Raw genomic sequence first — 12,946 nt, forward strand, 5'->3', positions numbered from 1 at the left:
AATCTGAAAACGTTGCCTCCTGAGACAGAAGGAGAGAGTGAGTGAGTGTTGCTCTCTAATCCGTCCCCAAACCAGACCAGATTACTGTTTAGTTTGTGCTTTTGACTGGACATGCTGCCGTCATTAATATCACATCCACACTGGGCCACTGGGCCGGTGTGCCGTGGCATGGCTCTGGGAGATTTAGTGCCACACTTCATCTCCAAAGCCACCCAGCGGCGGACAGAAAGCAGATAAGGAGGAGAGAACTCGACAGCAACTGGGGGAATGAAAAGAAAGACGATCAGAAAAAGACAGATACTCAAGTGTGACACAACCACTCATTGTTCCTCCCTTCTCCCGTCTCTTCTGTTTCTCTGCAGGTCGCATGCACTGGAAACCTCCAATCAAGTCTCTCAAATCCAGCCCCGCCCCATCCGCCTCCCCGACTCTCTCTGGCCCAATCAGACGCTCCATCTCCTGCCCTCGCTCCATCGCTTCCTTGTCGTCGCCGAGTGAGATGCGTGCGCTGTCCGCCAGGCCGTCTCCCACGGTTCCACTCACCACGGCTCTCGTCAGGCCGAGCTCCGCCACGCTCCGTTCTCATTCGCTGAGTCGCAGTGGCTCCGCCCACCGTGTGCCTCATAGCAACAGCCTGGGGACTATCCACTCCAACATAGTAAGATGCTACACACAAAATGGCAGCGAGAAACAGTCACATGAGCATCACATAAGCGCCAAAGACACGTCCCCTACATTTATTTAATGTATTTACAGTCATGTCCTCCACACTGATCCGCTGCTCAAGATACTCAAGATAGTTTTAATTACACATCACAATGGTACCTCACCAAAATCGACTTATTTTTTGTCACCTCTGTCACTTTTCTACCTTACTGTCGTCTTTCCTGTGGAATATATTCTACTCCAACCCACCGGAATATCTTAAAAAGCTCCTTCTGTACTGTATAGGCCTACTGTAGCTCACAACAATGATCCTCTATTGTGTTGCCATCTGTTGCTTTCCGCCTGCCTCCTCCATTCCCTTTCCTACTTTACAAGTATGCCGGTAACCTTTGGATACAGCAAAAAAAAAAAGAGAACCTGAGCGGAAAACCTTTCCTTAAAAAATAGGCCAAAGAGTTTACCAGCTGCATGATTTCACCGTGATGTGTGTTTTTTTTAATGCTTTTTTTTTTCGCTTTACACCAGTGATACAGGGAATTCAGGTACAATGATTGTCAAATATAATGTTAACGTTAATAAAATCAGGATTTTAAAAAAGCAAAAACTGGCCAGTTTATTTTTGTCATTTCATTGATTTCTTTGTTTTTAATCAATTTAAACATTTATTTTCCATGAATTAAACATAGGGGGACCCAGAATAGCCCGGGTTCTGCACCTAAACATTATTGCAGTATCATAGTCATCATCTCAAATAATTGCAAGTATGTTGATTATATAATAATTGTGACTACTTTCTTAGAAAATATTCAGTATGTTTATTTTCCCATTGATTGTATTCACAAAGGTCCACTGCTTTAGACAAAAGATCCTCTCAAACAATCACTTTGGTCTGAGTTGCATCATATGGTTCCAGTCCGCTGATTTCATTCTCGAGTTTAACCCAGTGTTTGTGCGTTTAGGGTGATCCGCTGATACACCTGAGGAGTAAAGAACAGGAGGCAGAGCTGGTGCGGCAGACTTTGGCAGCTCTAACCGCCATGAGGATCAGGTTTCCAGGCAAGACTGAGGAGGAAGCAGAGGCCGTCCTGGATGAGGTGAGGACAGTGAGACGAGTTCAGCCGACACAAATGTAGAGTAGGGCCAGGCATGAATCTCAGAATTATTAGTATTAATATATTTATACATATATACAGTATTGTTATTATTATTATAATTAACAATTTTCTTAATAGTTGAGTGTTTTTTTTTTACCCATATATTTTTGATTGACTAAAAATTTTGCTTTTTTCATACATACAGTATGTATAATTAAATTCCTGCCTCTAAATTTTGTGAAATATTTATCAGTTTGGTCAGTGTTGAGAGCACAAAAGACCATAAAGAAGAGATTGATACAACAGTTAACACATTTTACATTGTTTTCCAAAGTCAGATTACAATCTTATTCATGTTTCGTCTTTTACATGATTTTCGTTGCCTTTTCTTAAATCAGGTCTGTGTTGTCGCAGGTTTTGTGTGGCTTTCACCAAGTTACAGTAAGATAAGATAAGATTTTTTTTTTTAATCCACCGAAGAGGAAATTCAGTGGCATCAAATACAATGAAGAATATAAAGATAAAAAGATAAGTGACTGTCAGAAATAATAATAATAATAATAATAATGATAATAATAATAATAATAATAATAATAATAATAATAATAATGATAATAATAATAATAATGATAAATGACAGCTGTGCAGATACTTGACACTGACCAGATGCTTAGTCTGTTCAGAGCAGTACTGTGCACTTTTAAATTTGTTATTTTAGCAAAGTTACACATATAGACATTTAAAGACCTGTATAACCAGAAAATACAGGAAATATGTAAACATGATTAAACCTTAAAAATAACATTAATTAAAAATATTAATATCATGGAAGCTGTGCTATAGTAACCATGTTCTGAACATAAAAAAGTGTCAAATTCCAAGTCCAAAAATCGAAGTCTAGGATGTTCTTCAGGAAGGTTGGTAGAGTATTCCACAACATTATTAAACTCCACCCCAGAGGGCAGTATTCCATTTGTCTGCCTGACATTTTTGTCCAGCCGATTTCTTGGATACTATTCACCCAATTCTTTTCAAATTCCACACATGCTCTTTGCATGTGCCTTTCTCTCAATTTTTAATTTTTTTTATTTTTGAAAAGGTTTTCAAACGATTGAGAGTTCAGACTCAGAATGAATCCCTGGGTAGGCAGGGTACCACTGAGCAGGAAGTGTTATGCGACCGGGCGGGGGTATTAGTAAGCTCCACCTACTTTTTCCACTTGTTTAAGAAAATTTGAAGTCAACCAAGAAAGCAGAGGAAGTACTAAATAAATGGAGGTTATACTTGATACTAACCTTTGCCTGCAGAAGCCATTTAGTTCTGATCTTTTTGTGGTTGTTTTAATACTCTGAACACATTTCCTGCATTTTTCTGTCATATCTTAATAAAAGAAGTGAGAAATAAATATAGAAATTCACCCAAACCCAGCAAAATGCAAAGACAAAGATGGTCTAAGACTTTCACAAAGTCCTGGATATCTGTTACACTTCATTTTCCATCTTACTGCATCTTTTCATCTTTGCTGCATTTTTGTTTGTTTTTTTGTTTTTTTGTTTACAAATAATATCCAACCACAAACAACTGTGTGGTTTTTCAAACTTCCAAAAAGCAGCACAACTCAGGCTTTAAACTGGAAAGAAATAATGATGTGACAGTTATCATGACGCTTATCAGTGATGACTGATGTGTGAAAATGTTCACGGTGGTATTTTTTGGGCCCAGCTCTAAGGCAATAACTGAAAAAAAGATTTTTCTGCATAAAAAACTGGGGGCAAAGATGGATTGTAAGTGGTGAACAAAAATCCAGCGCCGCTCTATTCCCAGAGCCCCTTCTGTGGCCAGGTGCGGTCATTGTGCAGCCTAACTAAAAGTGACCTCCACGCCTCCCTCCACAGTGGACTGTCCGCTCTGGCTTTGCTCCCATTGTCTTTCAAACGACCCCAGTGACAACCTGTCGGTCAGTTTGCGGGTCCCCACTATTCCCCACTGCTCCTTTGTATTAATCAGTGTCTCCTCTATTTCTGGTCAGCTCTCTGTGTCCTTGCATTGTTATTATGTTCAATGCCAGTTTGTATGTGTTTGCGCTGCTGCTAAAGCTGTTGCTCAAATTTGGGTTCATGTGACATACACTATTTGTGAACAAACACTAGAATTGGCTCATGTGGCTAACTGGGGACGCACTTGAGCAAACGTATGGAGATTATGTTTACTATGTGCATTGCATTGTGTGCTGTTTGAAGCAGGTGGTGTGCTAAACACTGAAACCCAAGTAGATAAAAGCTGAAATGGACGGTGCCCTTCATAGTAAGAAACAAAAATCACCCTTTTTAGAAAATTAGACAAAAGAGGCACAGGATCATCTTTAATTTCACACCTGAGCTGACACATCAATGGCACATAAGTATTATGAAAGCGTCTGTCAGTCCGCTGACCCTGACCTCTGTTACTGCCATCACCGTCCTCACAACCAGCTGTCACCGTTCAGGACGGCTGATCCCTGGACGCTGAGGGGACAGCAGCCGGCAAACCCACTCCAACAGAAAGGCTGCAACAAAGACGCAGATATATATTTCTAAAATATTATTAAAAAAAAAAAAAAAAGATAATATCCTTAAACTTTAATTTAACTGACCAAAGTACAATGCAAATATTACAAATTTTACATTTTGGTGGCCTGGAATATATTTTAAAAAGTTTTGACAGATATAAAATAACACTGGAAATTGTGTGTAAACTGTACAAATAATATTGATCTGTCAGATCAAGTAGTGAGTTAAGCAGTGGTGGCTCATCAGTAGAGGGTGCCACCCCACCTGTCTCACATTGAAGAAGACGATAGGAATCACCTAAAATAACTTTACAAAAACATTAATATTTAAATAAACAAGCTGTACATGATACAGGCTGTGAGTACTGTGTGTAATCTGCATTCAAGTGGAGTTTAAACATGTTTTCAGTTGTTTAATGAGCAGTTAAGTCACGTGTTTCTTGTTTGGGTCACCACCCAAAAACTCCATAGACTCCTGTTATAAATGGTGTGTGTGCAGTAGACCCCCTCCAATACAAGCGATAGGAGAGTCCAAGCACCACCCACAGGAGTAAACGTCACATCCCAAAAAAGAATCAAGACCTTCCTGGAGTCAGTGAAAAGGCCCGTAACTCATACTACTGAGCTGTGGGTCAACGGTTGTATAGCTCAGGTGGACTTTGATTCCCAGTGTAAGTGGTATCAATGATATGTTTAAACCTATGTTTATTTTCTTTTTTTTCAATGCCATGCTTGTCAGAGACATGCCTGACTTTAACAATAGAGTCATAGAAAAATGTGCATGTTTGAAGGATAGATGGATGAAAGTTACATATAATTAATACACGACTGAAAACGCATACTGTGTATTTTTGAACTGATGACATGTCCAGGGTGTACCCCACCTTCGCCCATAAGTAGCTGGGATAGGCTCCAAGCGACCCCCATGACCCCAGTGAGGATAAAGTGGGTTCAGAGAATGAATGAATGAGTAATATTTTTAAAACAGTTGTGCATGTGCTTTGGCATATCCTAGTGGTGATATGTGGTTATAGTGCAGCTGAAAACTGACTTACATACTGCCCCACCAAAAAATAATTTCACCAGCCAACACTGGTGTTAAGGTGAGAGGATCATGACTTGACATTCACTAAAACCTGCGTCTTCACATGAATGGGTTGTGTGTCTATGCAAGTTGTGCCTAGTTTAATGCTTTCATGTCAAAAAGCATATTTCTAAGCAAAATTACAAATAACGTACGTATTTATGTAAGTCTCCACATTAGAGTGAATACATTCAGGAAATGCCAGTGTGTAAAGACCAGAAGTGGAAACCACTGTAGAATGTCCATGACCTTTGACCCATAAGAGCTATTACATGAAAATCCATTATGCTGATGTGATGAATACTTGACACATGGACTCATGAGGACTTTAGAAAACTATCATCACAGTCCACCTCTTGATCCAGAAATACAGCCTGAAACTGTATTACACAAGGATGAAGAAATATGTCAGTTGTGTACAGAAGCTTTGCTGAGTTCTCTGGACCCAAACTCATGTCAAATGGACTGAAAAACAGTGGAGTGAGTCACAGAGTTCTTGTTCTGGACTGTACTGCAGGTCCACATCGGCCTCCTGTTGATAATATATGGACATTATGTAGAGAAGAATCAGTGAAATGAATTCAGTTTCAGTCTTTGTGCAGCTGATTCCATCAGAAGGTGCGGAGTAAACAAAAGCACTTTGACCCAGTTTCGACGGGCGAATGGAACCAAAAGCAAGAAATGATATGGTATGGAGAGAATAAATATCTTCACAATTAATGTGCAAATGTACAAAGACAGGAGTCCAAGTACTGCCTGAACATGTGCCAATGACTGATCCGTCTGAACATGTGGAGTATACAGTCTGATACTTGTAAATTGTAGTGGATATTGTTTTAGTCTAATTATTCAGTGTGTGGGCTATAAGTGGTACTTTTCTTACTTGTGTGCTTCACCTCGAAAAGTGAAAGAGCTAGAAGCCACCTAGAGCTGAAGTTCTGCTGTATCTTGTCTGCGAGGTAGGCGTGTATTTCCCATCTCACTGTGGGTTTGCGGTCACAGACAGCAGCCATTGGATGAGCACAGCCATTGGATGATCACAGCCTGGAGGCGGCCCATCCCTTAGACCAGGGCTGACAAACTCATTCTAGTTCAGGTTCCACATTCAGCCCAATATGATCCCAAACAGGCTGGACCAGTAAAGTAATAACAGTGAAAAAGTAAAATTACATAATGAAAAGTATCCTTTAAAAATGTGAATAACATGAATAATCTGATGTTTCTTAAGAAAAATAAGTGTAATTTTAACAATATTCTGCCTCAGTTTATCATTTACACATGTTCGTCACAACTTAATGTTACAATTCCACTTATTTTTAGTAAGACATTTCATGTTTTTCATATTTGTTCAGGAAATTCACATTTTTTGTGGAAGGAAAGTTTGTAAATGACAACATTTTCATGTAATTTTACTTGTTTTGCTCTAAAACAAAGGCAAACATTAGTAGTTTATTGTTATCTATAGGTTATTATGATAGTGTTTTAATAGTCCGGGTCCACTTTGGATCACATTGTTCGGTCTGTGACCCCTGAACTAAAATGTTTTTGACACTCTTGATTGTTAATATGTTCACTGCAATTTTTGCATTTCACAAATTCATGTCACAGGCCAGATTGGACCCTTTGATGGGCCAGTTTTGACCCACGGGCCGTATTTTTGACACCCCAGCCTTAGACCAAATACTTACAACAGGTGGTAGTAGTGACAGTTTAAGAGGGTTTCTACGGGTCTTTAACACATTTTAACTTCAGTAATGAGTTGAAGGCTTTAAAACATTTTAAATAAGATTTTACAGAGGTTTTTAAAGTTTATTAGACTCAGTGCTTGGTTGATGCCTGTTGAAATAGCAAATTAGAAACCAGCTGCACTGTGCTAGAAAATGCTCAAATGAGGAACTCTGGGTATAAAGGCATTAGAGTCACACCGGGACTAGGAAAAACATAAAGCAAATGAGCAAACACCTGCTATTACCCAAAAGGGCTCTGTGTTCACATGAGGACCCTCAGTGAAGGCCCAACACAGAGGTACATGAAATACAGCTTTGGAAATAATTATTCAACCACCTGTAATGTTCTGTAGAAATGAGCCACAACTGAACTCTGCTCAACTCAAACTTCATTCATTGAGCAGCGTCTTTAATGCGAGGCAGTCAGCTGTTAAAAGACAAATAGAACAGTGTATGCAATAGTGCAGTTAAAATACAACATAGAGAAACAAGAAAAATCTAAAGGATCTAATAAGAAAAAATGAAACCAGTTAAGGGAATCTGATTTACTTTGAATCTAATATTCCTTTAACATGACCATTTGATATTCTGATTTAGTAATATCAGTTTATTCTAGGTTCCATTTTAGCATTAAATGTGCCAAATTTACATGTGTAAAAAGTAGATTTTGTTGTCATTAATTAACTAACTCAGTTTATTTCTTTTGCCAGTTTTTTGCTTCACATTTGCAAACGAAACCCCAGTGGCTTCATAAGTCACTGTAACAGTATTATTTCCAAATCTTAGATTATATTTCTGAACAGCCTCTTTAACCTTGAATATCTACTCTTCGTAGAGTTCAAGCAATGAGCATCTATTAGACTTCGGTGAAAGGTAACACATTTCTGTGTTTAACCCTTACAGATCTGCAGCTATTTTTGTGTTGACTTCCAAAGGAATTTTTCTCAGCAATTAACCTAAAATATTTATCACAATTTATTATTTTGTCCTCTGGAATTTACAGTGAAAAACAGTTTTTTGTTCCTATATTTAATTAAATAATTGTCTGGATGTTCACGAAAGCTCAGAGTAAATTAAAAATTGATTCACAACAGAAAAAAATTGAGCAAAATTGGCATTTTGAAACAAAGGCTACGTTCAGACTGCAGGCAAATGTGGCCCAGATCTGATTTTTGTGCCCATATGTGACCTGTATCCGATCTGTTGAAGACAGTTTGAACAGCACTTATCAGATTTTTTCAAATCCGACCCAGACCACTTTCATATGTGGTCCTAAATCCGATATATATCTGATATTTTGCAATGCGACTTCAATCTGAATGGCCAGGTCACATTTATCCAATCTTTACATCATTGAAATGCAACAAGCGTCAAAATTCTGCGTCCCAGGAAGTGGAGTGGCGGGAAAAACATATTTACTTCTATAAACACAGTGTGTGTCTATGTGGTCTCGTATTCCATCAGGACCTCTTTTGTGCATGTGGGTCACTTCAGGGTGACATTCAGTTCAGACTCAAAACTGATAGAAGTCGCATTTAATATGTAATATGAACAAGCACACAAAAAAATTGGATTTCACCAAAAAGTCCGAATTGTGCATTAAGACCCGCTGTTTGAACGTAGCCAAAATATATCACTAACAGAATGTGAAAACAAACATCTACAACCACGGTCTTTTATCAAGCTTCCATGGGTTTCACTGGTGAATCAATGTGGTAGAAGATGACAGTGTTTCCATGGTAACTATGGAGCCTCTGAACGTCCAAATGGGTCAGATGAGAAACTGCATCAGACCTGAATTAGTTCAATGTATTGATCAGATTAATGGATGAAAAATTCTCTAAAATTTTAGCTAAGTCGTTGCTTTTGGTCGCTGGAGCTGTTTACATCTTTAGGGTAAACCTGGTAGATGTTAACAGTTTAAATGTCTTTAACCTTCACAGATACCAACGTGATATCATGAATTGCATACAGATAATGTGCCACTTTTAACTGGTGCGTTATCTGTACAGATTATAAGCTTTCAGCGTGTATCTTTATGCCACATAAAATAACACGCCATTAGCGCGTTTAGCAGCTAGCAAGATTAGCATTTAGGGTTAGAGGTTAGAGTTAGTGATAAGCGCAATTAGTGATTAGCGACTAGCGCATTGACACGCCATCAAATGGCGTTAAATAACACGCAAAAGGATGAAAATGCATATGTATAGCACACCAAATGCAATAAACTGGCATCACATACAACGCAATTTCATGAGATCAGTCTGCAGATACAGAAATGTGCAAATTTCTGCTTTTTTGCAAGAAAAATTGTATTGAATGAAAACAGCATGATGCAACTTTTTTTTTCAGATACATTTATTTTAATTTGTTTATTTATTTTTATGAATATCCTTTTTTTTGCTGTGAAAGTCTTGTTCCCTAAAGAGGACAAAAAAATCTCATAGCATCATCTAAGGAGTTACATACTGAAAATTAAAAAAAAAAAAGTCATGAGGTCAAAGGTCATACCTAAAACTAAACTAACAATGACTTTAACCTTCACAACCCCTTCATTCCAATTTGTATGTGTCTTTAAGACTTTGCACATATTTCCTGTATTTTCTTGTTGTATCTAAAGAAAAGAGAATGAGAAATAAATATGTATGATAATTTCAACCCTGAAAAGCAACAAAGAAATAGGTGGAATAAGAAAAAGTCAAATCATATCACTCATTAATTTGGCTCACATCATATAAAAATTACACCCCAATAACATGTTTTATTACAGAGCTTTCATCAGATAAATAGATTAAATGTGATTTGATTTGGAGATGTGAGTTTTTTATTATTATTTTATTTTATTTTATTTCATTGTGTTTTTACATTTGATGTTGGGTTCGCCTGTGACCCTGGTAAGGATAAAGAAAATGTTCAGAAAATGAATGAATGTTGGGTTTGCTCTACTGAAGAGTTACATGTAACTTATTGAACTGAACATACCTGAACATAGGCATTGTCATTGTTAGGACTCAAGTTTGGAAAGCTGCTGCAAAATGATTCTAGGTTCATACAATATCCTCTAATGAATCGAACAGTATGTGTGTGTATGTGTGAGTGTTTGCATGGCCTTTGGGTGTGTCAGGGGTTTCGAGAGACAATTACCACCACACCTGTAGTGTTAACAAACCCTAATGAGAGCGCCATGGAAACGCAGATGAACGGCTGCACCTGTACTGTTTACCCGTCGCCTCAGGAGACAAAGAGTGTTCACTTGGCATGAAAACAATCTTTGACATTTTCTATTTTTCCTTGATTCAAAGTTGAGGTCTAATTGGGCTAATGATGTGTTTGTATCGGAATAATTACCTCCTTTATCTTTCACTCAGGAACATTTTTTGTCACAATCGTAACCAATGAAAGATGAAATGTATCGAATGTGTTTTGTAATTGAGGGTAATTTGTGTACGTATGAAACAAATTTGACAAATGAGCGTGCATTTAAGGCAGCCAAGGTTCACAAGTTTGTGTTTATTGAGGAGGAATACCAAACAAGCAAACAGGCAAGTTTCTGAAAAGCGAAAACAAAGTGTTTACTGTATACCTTCACCCTGTATCTGTGAATCCCAGGGAATTGTTTTCTTTTTTTGTTGTTTTTGCATGGTTGCGTGTGTGTGTGTGTGTGTGTGTACACATAAAGTTTGCACATGAGCTTCCCGTTGGGAGCAGTGTTTGCAGGGATCTAGTGTGCTACGTGAGAGGTTTATGTGCACCAGTAGGGAGATGTAGAATAAGTCAACATAGCAACAATAACAGCGCCTGTAGGTACACAGTCATGTTAGCACTAGGAGCAAATGCATGAGAATATCCTCCACAGCTTTTCAACATCACAACATAGGCCCCAAGGATTCATGACACACCCGCAAAACACAAGGTTTCTCCACTTAAAAAAAAAAAAAAAAAGATTTCTTCTAATTTTTAGTATTATTATGCATAATGTGTTGTGTTTAATCATCAAACACCAGTAATAAAATGAACAATACAGACTAAACAAGAAGGCATTATCTAACAGTATCAGTGAAGCTAATCATGCAAAAGGAAGAGATGGAATATGTGACTAGATAAATCAAAAAAATCCTTTAAATCCAATCAGAGACTGGAGTTTATGTCTACTCAAGTAAAATACAGTCAATATAAAACCTGTTAAGGCTAAAGTAAACGCTTCCTGGCAAACATGATCTGTCTCCCAACACATCCAGCAGATTCAGGTGCAGGTGTATGTCAATGGAATTGTTTTAATTACTTCTCTCCAAAATGGCAAAACTAAAAGTTAAGCCCACATTGCACCTTGTTTTTTTTTTTTGTTTTTTTTTTTTTTAATTTCACCTTGTATATATCTTTTGTTACCTTATATTTGTCCCTTATATGTTGTATATATGTCTTCTGTCTGTGGTACAGAGTGGGCTTTTTGTATACTCTAGTATTTCTTTGTATTTTTGTATGTTGTCAGTATTTTTTGGTATATATTTTCAGTATTATTTTTGTGTGATAGTTTTAAATGCAGTCTTTCTTTTTGCACTTTAATCTGCTGCTAAACAGAAACAGAACTAGGTGCTTCTATGAAACTGGGTACATTTTGGTACCTGGCCCTTTGCAGCTTTTTAGACCCAATAATAAAAGGTAAATGTAGACATTCCCCCCTAGGATGGACCTAATGAGGACCTCAGATAAATGCAAAAAAATTATACTCTTGCTCTGAGCCATCCCATAATTAATGAATTTTTAATAAAATATTGGGGCCAAAAATAGGACCAAAATTGGGACATGAAAAACTACCTAGGTGTCAGTGCATTTGGTCTGGAGCACGTCTATAAATGGTCTTATATACTGCTATAAATAAAGACACTGTGTTAAATTTGATGACCCCAGTGTTTTTTCTAATCCAGACATGTGGGTTTTTCATGAATTTCAGTCTCATTCCAGGTTTTGTATATAACCCATCGTGTCCACTTGTGTTACATACAGTTAAACGCATATAAATCGCGAAGGATTTTGCTACAGCGGTCATTTTTGTGAAACACTCTGTCTTGCATAATTAGTTCAATTCCCAAAACGCACCTGTGAGAGAATAAAGAGATATTCAAAAAAATAGTAGCGCATAATTTTTGTGTCCCTTTGACCATGTTACATGCGGATTTTTGTATTAAATATAATTTAAAATAATATAAAAATGTGTTTTATCTGAAAAATAGTTTCTCTTTTATCTCAGTAAGTACTTACTTTTAAAATAGACACAAAGTGCTTCCAAACCTGCTTCATAACATTAGTCTACATCTGGTGTGAATTTTTAGCCCCGTGTCCTGTTTTTGGGACCAGTTTCATAGAAGCACCCAGCTGCTGAATTGATTTTCATTGTTCTTGTGACAGTGACAATAAAAAACTATTCTATTCTATTCTATTCTATTCTATTCTATTCTATAAAAACATTGCTTTTGAACCAACCGAGTGTAACAATATGAAAAGTGACGTAAGCAGACACAACCTTTTTAAGTAATGACCCGCGAATTCTACCAAAAGAAGCCAACATTAGTACAGCTCCAGACTGCACAACAATCAAACCGACTGTGACAGTCTCTTAAGTGTACGTTTGTATGCATGTGTTCCTGTCAGGAAACAGCAGCATAGATGGATGTAGTGGTGGAACTGTGCATTTCACTACCTAAAATACTCATAAATTGTGATATCCAACCTGTTCACCAAGACATGTCTGAACAGCCATGTAGACATGGAGGTAAAAGCAGGAGGCAGCAGATATGTTCCATAGTGGAAATGAAATGAGATGACACAA

General features: G+C 37.6%; 1 protein-coding gene across 2 annotated transcripts in view; it reads left to right on the forward strand.

Moving 5' to 3' along the window:
* The window catches only part of ttll7 (tubulin tyrosine ligase-like family, member 7), a 154,574-nt gene that overhangs the window by 111,929 nt on the left and 29,699 nt on the right, over positions 1 to 12,946 (forward strand). For both annotated transcript variants that reach the window (XM_030132505.1, XM_030132506.1), the window contains exons 16-17: positions 363 to 658; positions 1,626 to 1,760. In XM_030132505.1, the coding sequence (XP_029988365.1) occupies positions 363 to 658; positions 1,626 to 1,760 (431 nt within the window). The remainder of the gene's footprint in view (positions 1 to 362; positions 659 to 1,625; positions 1,761 to 12,946) is intronic.

The sequence above is a fragment of the Sphaeramia orbicularis genome, chromosome 4 (genome assembly GCF_902148855.1).
Source record: "Sphaeramia orbicularis chromosome 4, fSphaOr1.1, whole genome shotgun sequence".
NCBI lineage: Eukaryota > Metazoa > Chordata > Actinopteri > Kurtiformes > Apogonidae > Sphaeramia > Sphaeramia orbicularis.